The 23,045-nt window shown below is 45.3% G+C and overlaps 3 protein-coding genes across 5 annotated transcripts in view; 1 reads left to right on the top strand and 2 right to left on the bottom strand.

Annotated features, from left to right (window-relative positions):
* The window catches only part of lypla1 (lysophospholipase 1), a 43,573-nt gene extending 34,926 nt beyond the window's left edge, over positions 1 to 8,647 (bottom strand). For all 3 annotated transcript variants that reach the window (XM_088282604.1, XM_088282603.1, XM_088282605.1), the window contains exons 1-2: positions 8,633 to 8,647; positions 8,415 to 8,544 (exon numbers count right to left, since the gene is read on the bottom strand). The gene's annotated coding sequence lies outside the window, so the exon portion shown is untranslated. The remainder of the gene's footprint in view (positions 1 to 8,414; positions 8,545 to 8,632) is intronic.
* LOC148318589 (uncharacterized) lies at positions 106 to 8,327 on the top strand. The gene is made up of 4 exons (XM_088283350.1): positions 106 to 249; positions 1,261 to 1,896; positions 2,210 to 2,366; positions 2,649 to 8,327. The coding sequence occupies exons 2-4, from the start codon at positions 1,270 to 1,272 to the stop codon at positions 7,514 to 7,516; spliced, it is 5,652 nt and encodes a 1,883-aa protein (XP_088139476.1). The 5' UTR covers positions 106 to 249; positions 1,261 to 1,269; the 3' UTR covers positions 7,517 to 8,327.
* A 161-nt stretch (positions 8,648 to 8,808) lies between the features above and the next one.
* LOC148318587 (uncharacterized) lies at positions 8,809 to 23,019 on the bottom strand. Its single transcript, XM_088282344.1, has 10 exons — positions 22,953 to 23,019; positions 12,154 to 21,067; positions 11,972 to 12,074; positions 11,824 to 11,899; positions 11,653 to 11,743; positions 11,445 to 11,576; positions 11,268 to 11,357; positions 10,768 to 10,911; positions 10,500 to 10,684; positions 8,809 to 10,316 (listed from the first exon to the last, which is right to left on the bottom strand). The coding sequence occupies exons 2-10, from the start codon at positions 21,064 to 21,066 to the stop codon at positions 10,148 to 10,150; spliced, it is 9,903 nt and encodes a 3,300-aa protein (XP_088138470.1). The 5' UTR covers position 21,067; positions 22,953 to 23,019; the 3' UTR covers positions 8,809 to 10,147.
* Between the last annotated feature and the right edge of the window lie 26 nt (positions 23,020 to 23,045).

Below are 23,045 nucleotides of genomic sequence, written 5' to 3'. Positions count from 1 at the left end.
GACCATCTGCACAGGTTCGGTGGTGACACTTAAATGTGGACGTGATGACGATGGCCCAGCGTGCGGCGCGCTAGCATTGGGGGATTAGCGCCGAGCAAAGATTAAGCAAATTAGCCGCGATGGTGCGGCCCGAAATTAACAGTTGCCGTGGAAGCAAGCCGGGTGCAAGTCGGGATGTAGAGCGCTGTTGTTTTTAGAGCCTCCAAAAGAAGGAAATAAGCAGTCGGCACTTTCAAAATGACCACTTAGGTGAGTTTTGGATTCTTGTTATGGATGTTGTGGTATGATTTGGACTGTCGATCCACCAAGACCATTGGAAGAATCTCTTCAATTCCTTCCAAATTTCACGAAAGGTCTGAGCTCAGCAGCGTTCGGCTTCAATTAATGAGTCGGAAATTAAGATTTTTTTGGTGCTTGTGTAAAGGCAAATAATTTTAAAAAATTCTAAAATTCTCATCTGTGAAAAAGTTTCCTTGCAAGAAGCAAGACGTAATTGATGGAAATAAAAATTCAATTGTACGACAATCAAGTCGCAAATGAAAAGATTGAGGCAGCCCAAGATGCCAGGTGGTCCGATGCGTTTGGTAAGCGCTGCGTGTATTTTTAGCTGCACTGCTAAAGTCAATTAACGCTGCATGCGGGCCCTCGAGGGCGCTCGCATGATTTGACAATTTCAAGTTCATCTGTAGTTTTATTTTCAATCCATTTGAAGGCATCTTTTCATGGAATTGACTCCAAAATGGCTGACAACCCGTTTCATTTCGGACAGTCGTCCTCGCACGATGCACTTGTCGTACAAATTTTAAAAAACCCGGACGGGAAACGCCCACGTTTTGCGCTTGCTGGGTTGCTAAGCAGCAAGCGAGAGATCACGTTTGCGTTGGCGTCTTTCCCCAAAATCCGATCATGTCGTCATTTGACGACGGGGCTTCTTTCAAGTCCAAACAACATATGTTGGCCTACTCAGCAGGTTGTCCTCCAACGCAACGTATGTCGACACATTTGTGGAAGGTGGCCATCAACCGTCAAGTACGCTTTCAATAAACTCTGACTCGCTTAAGGGGATACATTGGACAAAAAAAACAAATTCAGACTCCTGGTTTGTTGTTTCTGACACTTTTTTATTATTAATCACATGCCAAGTTCAATTGAGCCAAGAAAATTACTGTCGTTCCAAACACACAAACAAAATACACGCTACAAACAATTTGCACAAGTTGAAATGAAAGTTACATCGGAATATCTTCTCCTCCGTCACAGCAAATCACCATGATGAACGAGTCAAGCCTTCGCAGGATCCCGCCTGAGCAGTTGTCGGGGAGTCTGCGCACCTTCGGCACCCCCCGCCACGCGAGTGTCTCCAACCCCATCGTGTCCAAGCGGGTGTGCTTCTACAAGAGCGGCGATGCTCAATTCGGCGGCCTGCGCATGGTTGTCAACAACCGCACCTTCAAAACGTTCGACGCCCTCCTGGACAGCCTGTCCAAGAAGGTGCCGCTGCCGTTCGGTGTGAGGAACATCACCACCCCCCGGGGGGTCCACGCCATCAACACGCTGGACGAGCTGGAGGACGGCAAGTCCTACATCTGCTCTGACAACCGGAAGGTGAAGCCCATCAACCTGGCAATGGCCAGGAAGAAGCTGGCGCCCTGGTACCACGCTAGGCCAGTGAGCGCCCGCCGACAGAACTTGCAGCGGGCCTACCCCGGGCGGCAGGAACCCATGCTTGTGCACACGCCAAAGAGACTGGTGGTCTTTCGGAATGGGGACCCCTCGGTCAAACACACGGTGGTGCTCCAAAAGAGGAGCGCGACGACGTTTGAGTGGATTCTGGAATATATTTCAGAGATGATGCAGTTCCATGTGGCGAAGCTACACACGGCGGATGGCAGACGCGTAAGTGGCTCCATAACTTCTCCTCTTTGGTTAGCAGCATGAACGACCCATATAGGACTTCCTTAGCACTGGCTGGCCCATAAAGGGAAAGTCTTAAGCTTCTTTAGCATCCCCCCCTTAATCCCTCGCACTGTATTCTGGGATACTGCCATGTAAGGCAACTGGTCAGGGATCTGCTTTTGACTGAGAAGATCCTAGTGACATGCACAACAATGACCTCATCAGCTATGGCTCCATCTGTATTTTTTTCAATTGACTCAGTCTGGCTTTGTCGCACGCCCTGAAAGTAAGACTTCTATTTCGTTGGTCAAAGGTGGAAGGGCTCCCAAGCTTGATCCTGTGCTCCGGCGTGGTGGTGGCGGCGGGCAAAGAGCCATTCAGACCAGCAAATTACAACGCCCAAAAGTCACCGGGATCCATGAGGCCGCCGGGCAACCGGATGAGCGTCAGGAGACTGAAGGCACTGAACCGTAAGTTCAATTCATTTCTATCTAGTAAGGCCTTCAGTCATGTGACCTGTGTAATCTACCTAGTATCACAGGATAAAGCCTTAGAAAGTGCTGACGCGATATTATCATGCATAACACCGTAGATGACCCACATACGGCACCTGTGACGCCGACTACTCATAGACAGACCATTTTTCTGATTGGTTTTCTCTCTTCTTCTTTCATGCCTCTTGGGTATCCTCCCCGTCTTCACTGCTGCATGAAATCTTCTGACTTTTTTTCCACGTCTTCGTGAACGAAAAGGCAAAAGGAAGTCACCGACATATGGGTCCAAGTCAAGAAACTTCTCCACATCCTCAGAGCGCTACATCATTAACAAGATTCACAACTCCCTCATGGGAAGCTCATGCGACCCCACCAACTCAGGAGGATACGAGTCTGGACATGTAGCCGGCGAAACAGAGGGTGAGGATCTGGACTGCGTGCAGCCGGATGAGGACGACATCGAAAAGTCCTTTCGGGTGAACCAAGATGGGAGCATGACAGTGGAGATGCGGGTACGCTTGACTGTTAAAGAGGAGGAAACCCTCCACTGGATGACCACCCTGACCCGCTGCAGCGTGGCCAATCAGCTTAACGCGGCCTGTTTGCCCGAGCCGGAGTTGGAGCAGGAGGTCTGTCCCGCCACGCCGGATTTACAAGACCAAATCAGCTCCAATGAGACCATCAACAAGGATGAATCCAAAGATGACCACGATGAGAATCCGCCATCACTCGGCAACAGAGTTTTAAGTCAAAGCAGCTACGAAGAGGACGCTGTCAAAATCCAAGCAACATCTTGGAGAGCACCAACCCCGGGACATGCACAAATCAGAACGAAGCAAGGTTCAATGGAGAGCATTGGATCTTACTCTTACAGAGAAGAGACAGAAAATGGAGCGCTCACGGAACAATACGGCGTGGTCAGGCAGAGCAGCACCAAGCCGATACCCAAGCCAAGAAGGCTTAGCTCTATGGATGCCAACAGCTTGAACAACACAAACATCTCATCATATAAATCGGCTGAACTCATGCATATGGAATCCAGCGGGGAGGAGATCACTGAAACTGTCCTGCATATATACGAACAGCAAACTTGCCAGGATAATTACAATGCAAATGTGGGTTCATTTTACAGGCCCACTACTTCAGAAACTGGACATCTACACAGAAATGACGACTTTGAACACAAGTTGTGGGAACCCACAACAGCTTCTGAATCTGTTAACATCTGGAGTGCTGGTAACATGCTAGAAACTGCAGATTTCCCTCGTCCTAAGCACGGCAGAGTAAAAGCAAAGACACAGGTAGCCAAACCCACCAAAGTCAAAGAAAAACAACCTCGGCCTAAGTCCAGAAGGAGCCCCAAAGGAAGAAACAAAGGAAGGAGTCGTCTTCCTTCACCTGGTAAAAGAAAGAGAGAAAATGTATCAGGAGACAAAAACAAAGGCAAGAAAGCAACACCTTTCTCTAGCGCCGGGTTCATCAGGAAGATATACGGTACTAAATTAAAGCCAGCAAAAAAACCAACAAAGCTCAAAATGAGAACAATCAAAAATATGGAGCGGAACGCTGGTGCAAAGTCATCAGATAAAACACAGCATAAAACACTCAGGAACCCAGTGCTCACCCGACAGACGTCGGTGCATCGAGACAAGCATTGTGATGTCAGCGCGCGAATGTCCCTGCCTGCTTTTGACTCCTCCAGCTCAGTTGCTAATGAATATGTTCAAAACTGGCTCAAGAAAGTTCATATTAAACAATCAACGGACTTCCCAACAAAGACCAGTGGGACAGAAAATCAGGGACTTATCTCTATTGCTGCAGCGGACAATGTCAAAGAATTAACAATGCAAACATTGCCTGAGGATGAGCAGGGAACTTCTGTCAGAGACAGAATCCAGTCCTGTGAAAACAACATGACTCCGTCAAATCATCAGACAAATGGACAGGGAATTAAAGCGGAAACTAAAACCAACAGTGCAACCGGAAATCATGCAAGACTTCAAGACCCTTTGGATATTATTTCAAGAGATCTCTCACTACCCCCTCCGCCCCAAGAGGAAATGCCGGAAGAATCAGATCCCGAATATCACGTGGCCTGCAGCCCAAGGTGCGTGCAACCAGCAGTGAGAAGTCAAACGTCCGATAATCTCCCACCATCTGCCCAGGCTTTGCCGCATGCACAGCACGTTTTAAGAATCACTCAACTGATAGAGGCTGAGGTCTCAAGGGAGAAAGAAACAGTGTCCAGATCGACATCTATCAAAAGAGCACCTTTGGTCAGTAATGTGTCTCTGGAAAAGAAAATGTCCCTCAGAAAGTCCAGTATGGAAAAATGTACCATAAGTAACAATGAAGATCAACAGCAATCACTCTTGGCTCTCAAGAGCAGCTCTTCCGTGTCGCCAAATAGTCTTGTCTCAGAAGAGAGGCTGTCTTCATTAAGTATGCCATCAAGTGAGGTTCCAACATCCCCAAATAATCTCCCAGTGCCCAGTCCAAAAATCATGGACAGTCAAGAATCACAATCCAAAAATGTGGCTGATGAGCTTCACAAAAGGTCTCATTCATTACAGTGCCATCCTGTGGTCAAGAAAACGACACCAAACGTCAGCCCCTTGCCAAAGAAAAGGCAGACACTGTCCAAATCTGGGCAAAGCAAACAGACCACACATTCCAAGTCGATGGACCTGGCATCGCCTCCAGTCAGACACAAGTCCAAAAGAAGAATCCTCACCCGAAATTCAGCATCAGATTCAGAGGATGCAGGAGTAAGCAAAACTCCAACCCTGAGAAAGAAGATGAACTCTCTCCAGGCCATAAAAGCGTCAGTAGGTACTGTTGAAACTGCTAAAGGGACTGATAAGCACCAAAAGAAAAACCAAGAGAAATTCACAACTGACACAAAAGTAAAAGCAGAACTGCCAAACATCGTCGACCAGCCAAACATGGGACCTGTCTTCGAGAGCGTTTGCTTTTCTATCAAATCCATCCGGCAAAGTCCATCATGCTTGGAAATGTCCAACAGCGTCCAAGACTTCTCCTCCCAGGTGGCCTCCACATTTGGCTCCTCATCCAAAGTCCTTTTGGCGTTCTTGTCCATCATGGCGCTGAAAGACAGCATTGGCAACCTCAACGTGGACCAGCTGAAAGCAAACGATGTGAGCTCTGCTGAGGCTTTGAGAATGCTAAACTCCCTGAGGGAAATCGCGAGCATGGAGGAGTCCCACCAGTTAGAAGAAAGTCTGTCGGCTTTATGGAAGTCAGCTTCGAGGCACATCCTGGACAGCTGGAGGGACTTCCAGTTGCTCGGCACCTATCAGGAGGACCAGTCCATTGATGACCTCATTGAAGGGCTTGACGGGGCCAAAATCCTTAAAGAAGAACTTGTGTCTCTCTCAGCTGTTTCCGTTTGTGCGAATCAAGAGAAGATGAAGGCTAATTCTGGGGGCTGCTGTTCTGGGACTGAGGAACACAATGATGAATTGGCATGTAATGATGAAGGACAGCAGAAATTGAACCCAGACCATGTATCAATTTCTGCTGTAGAACGATGCTCGGAAGAGGAATATGACAACAAAACAGAAGGAGAATGTTACGTGGAACTGAATCCCAGTCGGAAGACAAGATCAGAAAAAGAACAATCAGAGACTGAAGGCAAAACGCAGAGTCAGGATGAAGACCAAACAGAAGTTGAAGACAAGGAAGAACTCGGAAACGAGTTACTGGGCATACCGGGCTATAAAAGACAAATTTGTAACACGGATCCAGAGAGAGACCATCCTCGGGATCCGGCCGAAGAGGACAGCGGTGGCGACCTGAGTGGTTGTGATGAACACGCAGAGTCATCGCCACTTGAATACCAACAAATTCAAAGCTCCGCTGAGGAAGAATTTAGCTTCTATGAGAAAGCGTCAGAGGAAGAATGCGGCTATTTAGCGGAATGCCGAGCCCCTGTGACTGACACAAAATGTGACAAAGTGGAAGTTGCCAAAGACCAGTCCGATGAGGAGCCATCCCAGCCTGTTGCGGTAAGGGTGAGTCTTCTGGAGAAACAGGTTGCCGATGCCCAGAAGACAAGGTATAATAAGGATCCCGGTAAAAAGGTCTCGCTTTTATCGGAAGAGTCCATTGAAGCATTTCAGCAGTGCACCCGATCCGCCCCACAGTCGTCACTATCCTTCAGCTACGACTCTAGCGGTGTGGTAACCGCGGAGCCTGAAGGCAACCGGGTCAAGTCTATCCGAGAAATGTTCCTGGCAAAGAGTTTTGCAGACAACACAAAGCAGAGTCTGAATACAGCGCTGCCTTCTGACACGTCAGAAAGTGGAGGCTATCAGACACGAATGTCGAGTGAGCAGTCAATCAGCGAAGAAGATCCGGTGCGGAAGTCTATCAGCAAAGGCTTTGTGAGGAGAACCATCGAAAGGCTTTACGGGAAGAACAATAATGTCGACAGGCCCCCGTCGGCCCCCAGAACCAAAAAGAAGCACTCCAACATTTTCTTGCCTTTTCACACGGCAAGATGCAAAGCAGTGTCTGAGTTGTCTTACTTCAATTCTACCAATGCTCTGGACACCTTGACCGAGGCAACCCGTTGCATCGCTTTCAACGCACAAGTCGGGCCAGGTGACAGCGTTCCCATCGACGAGGGACGATGGCTCATCAGGGAGAACACGCTCATCCGAAAATCGGTTTCTGACCCGACCGGAATCAACAAAAACCTGGTCAACTGCGCCCAAAATGAAGACGGCTGCGAGGACACGCAGGAGGACGCTCCCTCCTCCCTTTTTAGCACCACGTCTGAGCCAGAAGACCACAAAAGGTCCAAAATGTGTACCTATTTCTCTTTGCCGCACACCAGCGACTCGGAGGTGTGTCAGGATGAGCCGAGCGTCCTGGACGCAAAATTGGAAAGCGCAGCCAAAACGCGGACCGAGAGAAACGGTTCTGCTGTCGGGATGCAGGACAACAAAGTGCACCCGTTGGTGGAGCTCCCAGCAGACGGTGAAGCAGTGGTGGTGGGACAGCCCAAGAAAGGACACGGGGTGATGACCCGAAGTCTTCAGGAGCCAGACGTGTTGGATCTCTTGTACAACTTCTGCGGCGAAAACTGTCCCATCTTGTGATGTGACGGAATGACGACTCATGAAAATCATTTTGGTGCCTATGTTTTTTTTTTCCATGTTGCCATAACCTTGGCATGAACATTACTTCACTTTGATGTTCTACATTTGACTATTGAGGGTGTAATGGGACAAGGCATCCAACCGCAATTTTTATTTATATTTTTTACATGCCGTTACACCACTAACGTCAACAGTCGGCACTTCCAGTCCATCTTGTGTAGCTAAAGGTGTTCGTTTTGTTTTGTTTCTCTTCACGGTTTTTACCCATCATCAGGACAGAAGCTCTGGGAAGAATTAGCGTAATCTGCTTTTAATGCTCTTAAGAGAGATCAAGTCCCAGCGGATGTCAGATGTCAAGGCAGGAGGTGCAGCTATGATTTGACCCAAGGTTCGGGTCACGATGTACAGTATGTTTTTCATATGCCGTAGTTTGCAAAGCGGGGATACACGCATACCGATTTTGAACAGCTTCACTATTTTTTTTTAAGACACCAAAGCACGAGGAAAAAAAAACCTTGTCCTGCGCAGTACTAAGATTGGCTTGTGACACACATGGAATCCAAACCACTGGAAAACAAAAAGTAGCAAAAGTAGGAGATGTCGAAGAAATACTTTCCTGATTGGCAATCGACTTTATCCAAATGCTCCAATTATCGGTATGTGTGAAATCCTCTTAAGTGTTATTGAACAGATTGTGTTTAGCTAAAATTGTGTTCTCAAAAGAGCAGTTTTACTGGTTGAAAATGTGGCAGCTGTGACGACTTTGTGTCTTTAAACTCTTGTGGAGATATTAAAAAAAAAAAAAAGTGTATTTCCAAATCGAAGCCCTTGTATCATTTACCACGCGTCAACACCTCAGACACTCCCGCAGACAAATAATCAAAATTGTCAGCCATACCTTGGTTGTTTTTCGACCCGACCTGATAGCTATCTCCTCTCCCAGCTTGAGGAAGCGTATTTGTTGTTCCAAGCTTGTTTTTGCGTTTGTCAAGCCGGCTCGTGTTGTGACAGGAGTGTGGAGGAATGCACTAAAAGAAGAAAAAAAATGCCAGTTATCGTTACACCCACTAAATGCTTGGAATGCTAAAACACGCAAATATTTATAAAATAAATTACATCACCGGCCACTAGGTGTCACTGCTCATGGAGGTCTTTTCTCTGTGTCACTGGAAAAAGAAAGTGGGCAGGAATAGGCTGCAATGCTTTTAGTTTATTATTGAAATATATATTGACAACTTTTTTTTTAATAAATCTCATCCATACACAAAGTCATACGAGGAGGGGGTGGGCGCTTGAACAATTTTAACATTGTTTATTATAAATGTTATAGAACGCATTTATCTACATGACGATTTCATATAGTACAGTGTAAATTGCGTATTAAGGAAAAGGATGATAATCTGTTCTATGCAATGAAAAAAAAAACAGATAAAGAAATGAAGCCACTGTTAATTAAATTCAGGCACAACATCAACAAGAAAGCCTGTGGGAAATTGGAAAAAAAAAAAAAAAAACTATTAGGTTATAATGCCCCGTCGCTTTAATGGCGAACAGTATATGGCTCAGTTTTTAACAACAACAGGCAAAAAAAAAAATGTGCTCAAGAAGAGGAAAAAAAAAAAGCTACAGGTCTAAACATTTCTTCTTCAGATATTCGGATATAAAGTACCCACAATTGTTAGTTTGAAATGTTGTGACAAACTTTGCTGGAGGGCGTGAAAGGGTTTAAAAGTGAGCAGCCATTGATGGAAAAACATCACAAATTTAATCGCATGTTAATCAATGGGAATAAAATGATAATTAAAGGACATATGATTCATTTTCTCCAAAGTAGTTTTAGGGCCTCACTGAAGAAAAAAAAATATATAATACAAGATTAAGGTCATATATAAAAAAAATAAAAAATTTGCGAGAGTTTGCGAGAAAACCAGTAGTATTTTTTCGAGGTAAAAATCATTATATAAACTCAAATGTTTTCAAGATAAAAAGTAAAATTTGCAAGAGTTGTACATTTTACGGATTGCAATCGTAATATTACACGAATTAGTTTGTACATTTACAAGATACGAATTTATCAATTTCAAGCTCAAACTCGCATTAGGAGAATGAATTTGGATGTTTTCAGGATTAGCATTTTTTTTGGGAGTCAGACAAATTGCTTTTCAAAGTAAAAATATACTTATATACTTCAAATTTTCCGGTAGTTATTTTTTTAACAAAAAAGCTGCATATTTTCTTTTTTCAATAAAGATAATATTTTTCAGATTAGTCATAAAATCATTTTAGAGAAAACAATTAGTAAATACTTCTGTAATATGAGCAATATTTTCTCCAAGATAAAAGTGTATAATACTGATTTTTACCTCCAAAATATCCGATTTTATTCTCGCCTTGAATCTTGTAGAGTGATGCTTCTTTCTTTTCAGCGTTGCCTCAATACTCCTTTGGTAGTTTCTGCTTGATGCTGCTTCAAATTAAATCAGATTTTTGAATGACAAGTGTGAATTTGTTCATCCTGAGGTTAGAACCAAGGCATGTCCATTTTGCGGGGAGACAAACGGAGGTCCGTCAGACGTCTTTCGGTGAGGGCTAGTCCACTCGGGGCTTCGCCCTCGCCTCCGGGCTCGACTGTCATACCGAGTCAGTTTTGGACTGTCGCGAGTGCGTGCCGCTGACAAAGTTGTACACCAAAAACTGCGAGGTGCCAAAGTAGTGAGTGGCGAAGAGCTTGCCGTCGGGCGTCGGGTCTGAGAAGGCTATCTCGTCTTTGCTCAGGTACGACCCGTAGATGAAGTTGTTCCTGAGCAAAGAAAGAAAATAATCCACTTTTAACAAAACTGAGGCATTCTAGTACGTATTTTTCAAAATACCAGCCGTCACAAGCACAAGATGGCGGCATATATTCTTTATCCTCTGTGAAAACACCAATTGCAATTCAATTTGACATTGTAAACTTTGTAACCGTGGGCGAGGCGGCACCGACCTGAGGCACTCGACCAAGCGCGAGGCGATGGCTTGGCGTCTCATGATGCTCACCACCCAAATGCGGCTGATCCCGCACAGCGCCGGCTCGGCCGTGGTGGAGCAACACCACGCCCGCTGACGCTCAAACATCACCTTCTCACCCTCTGAGCCCTCGGGCTCGGGCTCCTCGATCACCCGGAAGCCCTGCGTAGAGAGTCCAAGCGTGCGGTGACGCGGGCGTGCTGAGCGGACAACGTTCGATGTCAGCGGCGTCACGGGGGAATCACCTCGTTAATGTGCTCGGCGATGAGGCATCCCGCCACTTTCTTGTCGTTGGTGATGAAGAGGAAGGTTTTGGTCATGGAGGGACACTTTGTCCCCACCTGCTGGAAGCCGAGGTCATTGTCCACCATCTCCCGTATCTCATCAACCTGAGCAGCGACAAACTTAAGTTTATTGTACCAAATCTGTCTTACTTTTTTTTTTCTAGAAAAAGGCAAATTAGCTTTTACAATTGGGGGATACTGAATTTTCACACTCAAAAATGTTTTTAAGCTCGATATTTATCAACTTTGATTTTTTTTTTTTCATTTATTAACATAAAAATGTGCAGGTTATTTAGTTATCATGCAATCAACGACACGGCAAAAAGCGTGAAGGGCAACACTAATAAACTTTGATGCCAAGTAGAGGGTCACAAACTATCATTGCGCGGGTCGCAAACGGCCCCTAGGCCATGAGTTTGAGTCCCTTGAATGATATGATTGCAAAGACTGGATTTCTGTACCTTCTTGAGAGCGTATTTGGGATCATCAGGCAGGACCAGGATGATTTTGCCATCGGGAAATTCTCCCAGAATCCTCTCCTTTTTCCAGCCCTGGCAATCACAAGATCGAAAACCAATAAAACATGATCAACTCACTACAAGACGAGTCTAAGTTACCACAACTCTCCATCTTCTCACCACGTATTTGACGGCACTAATGAACTGGTTGTGGAAGAGCAAATGCTGCGATTCGTCCTCGGGGTTAGCGGCCGAGTACAGCATCCCGCACACACTGCAGGCCACAGCTCCAAAGTGCTTCTGTCCAGCATCCTGTGGTACCAAGACAACAGAAACGTACGCTCACATCCCGATACACCGACTTGAGGAGTTCCTCTCATTGACTTACAATGATGGTTTGGCTCTCGTCTTTGTCGGCTGCCTTAAGTTTCTTCACTTCTCGTTGCAGAGTCTCTGCGTCTAGCTGCTGCAGCGCACCACTGCAAAAATATAAATTCCAAATTAAAAATATGAATATAGATTGCAGTCACAGTGTCCTGTAGGACACGATGGGACTTACTCTTGACAGGAAGTGACTGAAGTATGCCCATCCTGGGCTGTCTTAGAGGTATCAGACTTTTGGCACTGATCAGCAACTGTCAGACAAACAAAGATTATTGTAAACCACAAAAGTTTGAACGTAGAGAGAAAGTGAGAAAAAAACAGACCTGCAGGCTTTCCCTCCGATTGCTGCGTATCAGGTGGATGAGAGCTTTCTTCTGAGGGAGGGGGAGGTTTAGGTGGACTTGATGAACATAAAGCTCCAGTAGCCTAAAAAAGATTCCCAAAAATATATTTTTAACTACCATAAAAAATGGTTGACATCTTAAATATAAGCAAAAGTAGTTACCTTGCATTCCTTGTCAGTTAATGTCTGAACCTGGAGCGTTTTTGCAGGACCTGGACCTCCATCAGATGGAGGACCACAAGGCTTCATCTGGGACGAGTTTGAAGCTGTTGGCTGGTTGGTCTGAGCTGGGGCAGTGCCAGATGTTTTTAATTGGGGCGTAACAGAAGCCGCTTGATGTGCCTTAGTTCCAGCCAAGGCGGGTTTTACTTGTAGAACCGCATTGGAAGGCGACAGTATGGTAGGAGCAGGTGTAACAGAGGCTTTTGACTGGGCGCCATTGGAGACGAGATGTTGTCGACCGGGAAAACTGGTGGGTTTGGACTGACTTGAGGTTAAAATGTTGGGTTTTGACTGACCTGCGATCGCTCCAGATGAGGTGGTTGAGGGTTTGAGTTTTGCCTGGCTGCCAAGCTGAAGTGTGGCTTTGGACTGGGCTAAGGGATTTGACTGAGTGTGAGGCTGGATAGACCTCGGCAGAGGACCAGAGGTCTTTGGAGGCGCTGGTAACGGGTCGTCATCGAGTTCAAAATCATCAGGTGAATACCTGGGACGCGGTTTGTACGGCTTGTACTCGACAGGCTGCGGTTTGGACGCCTTAAGTCCGTTGGGCATGGGTGGGGGGACGGACGGCAGAGACCTCCTGGCGGATGACCTGGTGACTTTAGGGGTGGGATTTGGAGGAGGGGTCACCTTAGAGGTCTGAGCCTTGCTACTTTGCCTTGTTATTCTCGTGACTTCGGCTTTAGCAGGTTCAATCGGAGGAGTTTCTACTTTTGAGGGTTGAGTTTTGCCTTGTGGTTCAATCTTGGAGCCGTCCGCTTCGGGGGATTCCGTTTTAGCAGCTTCACTTTTGAGAGACTCAGGAGCTTCTGGCTTCGGTGATGCAGGTTTGCTACTTAAGGCAGAATTTGGAAGTGGTGATGGACTGGCCTTGGGTGCAAGGTCAGTGGTTGGGGCATTGTTGGGAAATTGAACAGGCGTAAACATTGATGCTTGCCAGTCCATGTCAGAGAATATTTGATTTGCCTGGTCAGACTTCATTTTCTTCATGCGCGCCCATGACATCTTCTCCCTTTGTAGTTCGACCTGTCTTAGCCTTTGATATCGAGTTAGCTTCTTCTTCTCATGAGCCTTCAAAGGCACGGAAACTTGTGAGACGAAGAAACGCCTCTTTGGAGGGTCCTCTGACATCTTAGATTCAGCACTGGGAGGTTGCACCGCAGGGGGCTCCTCAGCAGGGGACACCTGTGCTGAGGAGCTTTCGGGTTCAGCAGGGGGCTTGACGTCAACAGGGGCCACTTCCTGCACGCTCACAGGTGGATTTTCCTTCTTGGCAGCCTCGCCTTTGGCTACCGCTTGTTTTTCTTCCTCAATCCTCTTTAACAGCATGCTGTCTGTGGCTATGTCCTCAGCAATTTCCTGACACAACGCTAAGAGGTTGAGCTGCTGTTTGTTGGCCGTCCTCTTCATGGCGGCAGCTTTCTGCTCTGCCAGAGCAGCCAGACGCGCTTTGGTTCTCGCCTGGGTGTTCATTTCTTGCTTCTTGGGCTTCTCAAGAAGTATCTCGTTAACGTCTGGATTTAAGGATGAATTGTTGGTCTTCAAAACATCTATATTTTCAGTCTTTTCTTCTGCCTTTTGTAGAGGAGGTGCTTGAGTGGCGACTTTGTCTACAATCATAATGTCACTGTCTTCCTGATTCTCGACCTCGACTACTACGATCTCATGTCCGACCTCCATATCTTCCAGAATTTGTAACTCCTGGAGGGAAACGTCACCACTGCCGTCCTCTGTCGCCACAAAATTCCTACCTAGAGTTTGAGAATTGGACATTTCTACCGATTGAACTAAGTTGTCTGTGGCGAACTCATTAAGTTCTTGTGAAGGTGGTGCAGGTTGACCAGCTGCTTCTTCACCTGAAGGAATCACTGCAGCAACTTTGACCTCAGGGGGTGGCTCGTCGGCCTTCGAAAGGCAAGTCTGTTGAGGTTCGTTTGTTGCCGTGAATGCAGAGTTTGGATCCACCTGGTTCACCAAACAGCCGTCGGACAGACCGGATGCGACAGCAGCTTGAGAGACGATGTCCAAGTGAATTTTGCTCTCAGTGACTGGCTCGAGAAAGACATACTCATCAGATGTACCATCTGGTCGAACCACTGCAGGTAAGGCCGAAGGGGTTTTCAGTGGGAGGTCGTCTTGCAGGTGCTCAGGAGGAGCTGTAGTGGCCTGTTGTGGTTCCATTATCTCAAACACAGTTTTTTCATCTGTCAGTTCTTTATTGGTAATTTCCTCCTTTTCTAGTTGCAAGTCCACCATTTCTTGGTTTATTGATACATCCTCTGAAGACACCAAATTTTGGTTCTCCAAAGCCGCAGAACCACCTCCATCTTGATTTGTCTGTGGACTCGTCTCTGGATCTGTGGCAGTACCTTGTGGTATTTTAACTGTTGCTTGGCAAATTCTCTGTTCATTTTCAGCAGTTTTCTCATTTTCCTCTTGTAAGTCGCGTTTCATGTCTAAAGACAAATCTTGCTTCTCGAAACACACAGTAACATCCCCAGATTGGTTATTCTCTGGGCTAGTCTCTAAAATGATGGTGGTCTGTTCTACCTCCATTTCAGCAACTGCGTGGATGTCTGTCCATTCTTCTTTAGCAGTTTTCTCATTTTTCAGTCGCAAATGACTAGTCTCATTAGGACACAAGTTTTCCGTTTCTTGGTTACTTGGTACATCCTCTGAAGACACCAAATTTTGGTTCTCCAAAGCCGCAGAACCACCTCCATTTCTCTGGGGACTCGTCTCTGGATCCGTGGCGGTACATTGTACACCCAGTTCGACTGTTGCTGGGCAAGTTGTATGTTCCTTTTCAGCAGTTTCATGTTGTAAATTGTCCTTCATGTCTAAAGACACCAAATTTTGCTTCCCTAAAATTGCAGCAGCATCTTCAACTTGGTTACTCTCTGGACTGGTCTCTGAAATTGTCGTTGTCTGTTCTACCTCCATTTCAACTACTTCTTGGACGTCTGTCCATTCTTCTGCAGCAGTTTTCCCAATTTCCAGTTGGAAACGACTAGTCTCTATGTTTTCTTTAAGAGACAAGTCCTCCTTCATTTCTTGGTTACTGGGGACACCCTCTGATCCATCTTGGTTCTCCAGCATCACAGCAACAGCACCATCTTTGGCACTACCTGGACTATTCTCTCTAACTGTGGTATTCAGATGTAACTGTTCTTCTTTTGCACTGTCAGCATTTTCTTGTTGGCAAAGACTAGCCTCTACACTTTCATTTGTGAATATGTCATCCTTTTTTACTAGACTGCTTGGTACTTCCTCGAGAGACAACAAAGGCTTCTCCAAATTAGTCGTGGCATCTCCATTACGCTCTGGAATTGTGTTGGCTGGTTGCACCATATCCATTTCAACATCAGTTTGGTCAACTGCTTTTTCTTCTTTAGCGGGATCGTTATTCTCCACATGCAAATAACTAGCCCCGATGCTTTCATGAGTAGACAGGTCCTCATTCATGCCTTGATTTCTTGTTACATCCTCTGAAGGCACAAAGAATTGCTTCTCCAAAGTCACTGCATCATCTCCGACTTTGTTACAATCTGGACTACTGTCTGGAACTATGGGGGTCGGTTGTACCATTTCAACTGCCGCGTTGCCATCTGTCTTTTCTTCAACTTTTTCATCCTTTTCCAGTAGCAACTGACCTGCCTCTGTGCTTTCATTAGCGAGCCCGTCCTCTTTTTTGTCTAGATTTCTTGGTACGTCCTCTAAAGATTTCTCCAAATCAGTGGCGGCATCTGCATTACATTCTGAAACAGTTGTGGTCAGTTGTACGTCCTCCATTTCAACTGCAGTTTGGGTGTCTGGCGGTTGTTCTTTCGTGGCACTGGTATCAACCAGGTGAAAATTACTATCCTTTATGCTTTCATTAGCAGACAAGTCCTCCTTCGTGTCTTGAGTCATTGGTGCATCCTCTGAAGACAGCAAATGTTGCTTCCCCAAAGCCAAAGCAGCATCGCTAAATTGGCTCCCTTGAACTATGGTGGTCTGTTGTACCTCCATTTCAACAGCTGCTTTGCCATCTGTCTGTTCCACTTTTGCACTTTGAGCATTTTCCAACGGCCAATGACTATCATCCACGCTTTCGTTAGCAGGTAAGTTCTCTGTGTCTTGCTGACTTGGTGCTTCCTCTAAAGACATCAACGCTTCATTCTCCAAAGCAGTCGTGGCATCTCCTTCACACTCTGAAAATGAGGTCACTTGTACCTCCTCCATTTCAACTGTTGCTTGGTTGTCTGTCGGTTCTTCAGCGGTTTTGTTATTTTGCAGCTGCAAAGGACTAGCCTTCATATTTTCATAAGTAGACAAGTCATCCATCATGTTTTGAGTATTTGGCATGTCCTCTGGAGACACCAATTCTTGCATCTGTAAAGATGATCCAGTTTCTCCATCTGTGTCAGTCTTGGTGGTGGTGGGTGGGAGCTTTCTCATTTCAACTGCGGTTTGGCCACCAGCAAGTTCTTGTTCGGCAATTTCCTCATTTTCCACTTGCAATTGACTCGCTTCCATGCATTCATTATTACACAATGCCTCCTTCATGTCTTCAACATTTGATATGTCCTCTAAAGAGACCAAACCTTGCTTATCCAAGACCATAGTAGCATCTGCAGCTCCATTACTCTCCGGGCTACTAATAGGCTCGTACACTATCTGGTTTTCAACTTGTGACTCACAGACTGCCTGAGTCTGCTCTTCTGAAGTTGTGGGTACAGTAACAGTAGCAGTGTCAGTTGGTTGGACAGAATCAAGGACTTGGACTTCACTGCTTGGTGATGCTTCTTCTGTGTCATGATGAATGACTGTCTTTGCAGTCGTGTCGTCATCTTGCCACACCGTCATCTCTTTTAATGGTGAATGAACAGATTCACCCAAGACAAAGTGATCAAGACCATGATTTCCTGAATCAACACTAGCCAAAGCAATTTTAGCCAACTCGTCACCTAGAACGAGACTTGTTACTGCATGAGGAGTGTCTGCTGTTTCTGCAATTACATGCTTGAGCTGAATGTCAGAAATAAGACACATTTTGTCTGCATTTTGCACTTGTATTTCCTCAGTCGAAGCTGGAATCGAGACAGAATCCGGTTCCACTTGTATTTCCATTGCTGCTTGGTTTACAGCAGCATCCAAACCTCTGGTGCTGAAATCTGTGACTTCAGTGTTCTCCAAGATTGAGACGATAACCGTAGATTCACTGTTCTTCATTTGCACATCCTCTTCTTCGACTACCATTTCTACTTCTGCGACACACTGTGTGGTACCTTTGTTATCATAGCCATTTGTAGTAAAATCAGCACCCGTTTGAACTTTACATACGTCCAGTGCAAGTTCGGAGACTTCCTGCTTCTTGACGCTTCCTGCTGGGTCAGAATCCACAGGTGCTGACGTTGTTTGTGAATTGTCTAGCAAACATGCATGTTGAAGGTTCATCATGCCAGCTTGATTTGAATGATTTGTTGTGGCATCTTGACAAACCTCATGCGGCTGCTCAGTTTCATGTTGTATTTCCAAGTGAAAGGTTTCCACCATTTGACCTTCCAAGTTTTGTGTCTCGTAAGAAGCCTCTGGTGGTAATGTAGTCCGATGCTCCTGAACAGAATCTTCATGCTCCATGTCTTCAGATTCTTCTGCTCGATTCTCATGAGGATATAGAAAATTTGCCTCTTCCTGGTTTTCCTCTGTGAGGGCTTCAGAAGATGATGTGTCTGCTGTTGGATGCATGTCCGGTTCTGCTTGGATGATTTGATTTTCTGATTCCTCCAGAGGATTCACCAGGTCTTCAGCACTTTGAATTTGGACTTCTGCTGGACTCACGGGTAGAGCCAGCGAGTCCAAATTAACCTTGTTTTCATCGTCGTAGACATGGCAATTTGGAATCACGTCCATCTTGTCTCCCTTGCTTGCTTCTTCTAAGTTCTCCATTTCAGGGATATGCTCTTCAGTTCCGCTGGTCATGAAATTTGCAAGTACTAACCCTTTTTGTGTAACAACAGTGGTGCGATCGCTCACTTTTGAGCTCTCCTGGACTTTTACGTCTTTCACCACTTCTGTATGAGAAATGTTTGAGTCCTCAGTAATGGATCCAAAGTTCATTTTGTCTTCATTTTGAGCAGATTCACCAATTCCAAGATGTATGTCACTGAGATTGTGTGATTCGTTGTAATTTTGAGGGTTGCTTCCCAACGAATAGGCAGGATGCTCCACATTCTCTGAGACAGCTGAAGCGGTGACGTCCATTTTATTCATTACTGATGTGGAATGTTCAAAGCACATATTTTCCTTTTCCAAGCGAGTGGAATTCCCACTAATTAACTTATTGTCAACAGTGTCATCAACATTTTGCCTCAAGTGATTGATTTCCTCCTGAAATGACGCAGAGTTCAATCTTCCCTCAGACGGCTTTTCCTCATTTAACTTCAGCTGCGAGACAATGACAGATTCACGGGGCATTTCCATTGTTATGTTTTGCTTACCAGCCGCCTGACAGTGGCGAGTCAACACCTCCGTTTTTGGCACTTGCTCCTGCTTTTGTTCAGAAGAACTTAGGAGGATTTGATTCTCAGATTCCACTACTTTCTCCTCAACCCAACGATTTTCTACGATTATTCTATCGGACTCTATTATTGGTAAATTTTGATTACACTCCACAGGACTTCCGGCACTGGGGTGTCCAACAAAGCGCTGTTGTGGAACGGGTTCAGTTTCCTTTGAAAGTAAAGGATTTCCTGACTCCATTGGTGTTAGATTTTGTTCAAGTTGACAGTTTGGGGTTTTTTCAGACTCCATTTCACCCTCTGAAATTTGGCTTCCTACAAGGATTTCTTGTGCAGTGGGTTGGGTTTCTTGTGCAAGCGACACATCCATGTGACTTTGTGGTTTTGTATTATACTTCATTGCAGTTCCATTTTCTGCCTTGCTTTCGGACTCCATTTGCACCTCCTGTGGCATTGTTTCACATTCATGTAAAAGTGACAAATCTTCGTCATGACTTACTGCAGTTTGATTTTTGTCCATGGACACCGTTGGTTGTTCAACTTGATTCTCGGTATTAAAACAGTTGTTAAGCACTTCTTTTGGTGTGTTTTCAGTTCCTTGTGAAAGTGAAGGACTCTTTAGGGGTTCACTAAACTCTTCAACTTGACACTTTGCAGTACATTGGTCAAACGGGATGTCTCGCGATGTGGGTTTTGTAGATAGTGACATTTTTTCAGCCGTATTCTTTGGAATTGGACTAGCCTTTGGTTGATCGTCTGAATCACGACTTTCAATGAGGACCTCCTGCGACATGGGAACGGTTCCCCTCAAAATGGACAAATCTTCGGTCGGACTGTCTGGGTTTCGATCTGACTCTATAGCACTTAGATTTTCTTCAATGTGACTTGCTGGGGTCACACCAGATTCAGTTGCTTCTACGGTTTCTTCAGTTGGATCCATTTGAATTTCCTGGACTTGACACTCAACATTGTAAATTCCTTCGAGGACTACTTGTGGCACATCTTCGGCCTCCTTCGAAGGCGACTCAGCCAGACGTTGTGGGGTTCCACTATCCTCCAACTCAATTTGGCACACATTCTTTCTATCCATCTCTGTTGATGCCACATTTTTGTCAGCAAGAATAACTTGATTTTCTTGGATACATCTTTCTGGATTTCTCTCTAAAGCTATTGTGAAACCATCTTCAATCTTACTTGGCAGATTTCGATGAGACTGTGCTACTTTCTCAGCATGACTATGCCAGTTGCTATCAGAGTCCGTAACAGTTGGGTTTTCTTTAGTCTGGCGACCTGATGCTGATGTAAGAAGTTCTTTAAATTGAGTCTCTGGGTTTCGGTCAGACTCCGTTTCTGTGACCTGAGTATCTGGGCTTTTATTTGACTTGGGTATTCGAGTTTCTTCACTGCTCGTCTCCGGATTACGACTTTCTAACACAATTTTGTCAACGATGGCATTCGGAGCCAACTGATCTTCGCCACATACATCATTAAGGCTTGCTATGACATCACTTGGCGTCATTTTATGCTTCTCCAAGTCTGTATTATGTGTTAAATCCTGCTTTATCAAACTTGAAATAGTCCTTCTACATTCACTGCTGGAATTTGTTGGAGATTTTGGTCCATGACCTAACATTTTAAGATGTACATCTCCGTTGCTGGAACAAAATGTCCCCACCGACTGGCTTCTGATAGCAGCAGCAGCCTCTGAATTAGATTCCATCAAGGACGATGCTAAGGGATTGTTAGCAGTAGGCCTTTGGCCCTCTCCTTCTTTTCTGTCTTTTTCTTCAGTTTGGAATTTGCTGTCATCAGCCGTACCTTCAAAACTTAACATTTTCTTTGTGATGTTTTCTGTATTATCCAAAATGCTGTCAAGACTGGAGTCTGATGCTCTACCATAACTGTGCTCATTCTGGACAAATTCTGCTGGAGCAGATGCTAACACTTCACTCACCTGCGTTGAGTCAGAGCCCAGCTTGTCTGGTACTCGGCTTGAGTATTTCTTGTTGAAAAGTCCATCCTTGCTGCCATTGTCAGGCGTGTTGTCAATATTGAACTCTGTGTTAACATTGTGTTTTGCATCGGGCGTACCTAAAATACTTCTGAGAGGGGAACTCTGTCGGGAGGACTTGGCTGGGTTCCCTTCTGTTGCTGCTTCTTCTTCTGACAATTTCCTCTTAATCTGAGGGGTGACAGCGTCCATCATTTCATGCATATGTATTTCTTTGAGAGACCTGTTGTTGATTGCTGGTGCAGTTTCGGACTGTAGCGCGTCGCCATCATCATCCAACCTCCTTGATTTCGCTTGAGGATCGAGGGGCTCTTCTGTACCTCGCTTTGAGGCTGGCATTCTGTCGAAAACAAACATCCATCCATCCATTATCCGATCAGCTTATCCATTTTAGAGAAATATGACACAACTCAACTATATTTATTAGTATTTTAAAAACAACCATCACTACATATAAAGTGCTGTACATGGCGTGGAAAAATAAATCAGACACATAAAAGCAGTTAAAACTAATTCATAACATAAAAACATTATTCTAGAGTTTGTTGAGAGTCATTGTATTCATCTATACAGTCGGGGCTGACAAGCATAAATATTCAATAATAATAATAATAATAATGCCTTTATTAGTCCCACAATGGGGAAATTCGAGATTCGCACCCAGGCCTCCTGGGGAGACTGGGTCCTGAACGCGGCGCCTTAGACCACTCGGCCATCCTGGCAGCCACGAGATTCGAACCCAGGCCTCCTGGGGAGACTGCGTCCGGAACGCGGCGCCTTAGACCACTCGGCCGTCCTGGCAGCCAAATTCGAGATTCGAACCCAGGCCTCCTGGGGAGACTGGGTCCTGAACGCGGCGCCTTAGACCACTCGGCCATCCTGGCAGCCAAAATTCGAGATTCGAACCCAGGCCTCCTGGGGAGACTGGGTCCTGAACGCGGCGCCTTAGACCACTCGGCCATCCTGGCAACCCGTTCAACATTTAAAGATGGGTACAACCATGCAGACCACTGGGCCACTTTGGACCAGTTTTCCTTTCTTGCAATCAAAGTCAGCAAAAGTCGGCTACTCGACGTAACTAGAAGGTTGTGTGTGAGTGCTTATCCTGCGGTCTGGGGTGTATTGAAAATCAATTTCCTCAGATCTGTTTGAAAAACGGTCAGGGCGAGCAAAGTGCATTTCTTTGAACTTATATATTTACGATACAGATTATTTCAAATTGGGAAGCTATTTCTTCCTCTCCGATGCTTCTTTTCATTTGAATTTTGTGGCAGTCTGGATGACAATATTACAAGTCAGTTTTGGTATAGAGTTGTGTTGGTCAGCTGGAGTACACGACACAGTAAAAGTGCAACACGTATGGAATTTTTTTTAGATTTAAGTGAAGGCATGTATGCATTCAACACTGACTGGCTGTCTGAAGCAATGAGAGACAGTCTGTCTTAATTTCCAATGATTTGAACCTTTTGATAATTGGAAAGAGATTTAACAAGTTATTTAATTCAAAACACAGAGTCAACAAAATCTCAGTCAGCTTTGATTTTGAATGAAAGAGTCATAACTTTCTTATATGTCCTGGCAAAATGATGCTCAATAATCACTGGAATTGTCTTTAAAAATGATCTGTCTGATAATGTTGGTCCCATGCAAAGCAATTAATCTTTGAATCGTTCACACGTCTCTCACACATTTTAACAAGATGTTAACAACCCCAACGTGTGCACCTTTGCTAAAGTCATTTAACTATTGATGCACTCCCACATACTATAGTGGAGGATTCTAGACAACATGGAAATACGCCCCCAAAATGTTTGCTCACATCCAACGATGTTTGGTGGATGACGAATGTAAACATTTGAGTCAGAAATGATGCACAACAACGCGGTGAACTAACGCGTCACGACACGCGCGAGTTATGACGTTGGCCCGAATATCAGCGTCCTAATAAAACAGTTTAGTGGTCAAATACGTTGAGTGGGCAGTGGTATTGATACTGGACATGGCAGCTAGTTAGCAAATAGTGGCTAACGTGTTAGCTACAAGTGCACAGTAGCAGCGATGCTGGTACTGGAGGCTAAAGCTAAAGTTAGCAACTTGGCAACAAAATGCCGCTCGCGTGGCAAATAAACAAAGTAGCAGCTCCGCACACCAACAAGCGCGTTCACAAAACGTCACCCGGGATAATTACGTCAGCAAAATGACGAGAATTGGACGTGGTAACTCACTTTGATGCTTTCTTTTTTTCGTACACCAGCTGTTTTTTTTTCTCTCGTGAATAAAAATTGACTGTATTTCCGGAGACTAGCGGCGGATGTGAC

The sequence above is a fragment of the Idiotropiscis lumnitzeri genome, chromosome 19, assembly GCF_059441095.1.
Source record: "Idiotropiscis lumnitzeri isolate Australia: NSW breed Sydney's pygmy pipehorse chromosome 19, RoL_Ilum_1.0, whole genome shotgun sequence".
NCBI lineage: Eukaryota > Metazoa > Chordata > Actinopteri > Syngnathiformes > Syngnathidae > Idiotropiscis > Idiotropiscis lumnitzeri.
Note: the sequence above shows the minus strand (reverse complement) of the source record. Positions and strands in the feature narration are given on the sequence as shown.

Coding starts and splice junctions, on each gene's coding strand:
- LOC148318587 (XM_088282344.1), bottom strand. CDS start 21,066: ATGCCAGCCTCAAAGCGAGGTACAGAAGAGCCCCTCGATCCTCAAGCG. Junction 11,577..11,652: donor ACGAGAGCCAAACCATCATT/GTAAGTCAATGA, acceptor TTGGTACCACAG/GATGCTGGACAGAAGCACTT. Junction 11,358..11,444: donor TTAGTGCCGTCAAATACGTG/GTGAGAAGATGG, acceptor TGTGATTGCCAG/GGCTGGAAAAAGGAGAGGAT.
- LOC148318589 (XM_088283350.1), top strand. CDS start 1,270: ATGATGAACGAGTCAAGCCTTCGCAGGATCCCGCCTGAGCAGTTGTCG. Junction 1,897..2,209: donor ACACGGCGGATGGCAGACGC/GTAAGTGGCTCC, acceptor CGTTGGTCAAAG/GTGGAAGGGCTCCCAAGCTT. Junction 2,367..2,648: donor GAGACTGAAGGCACTGAACC/GTAAGTTCAATT, acceptor GTGAACGAAAAG/GCAAAAGGAAGTCACCGACA.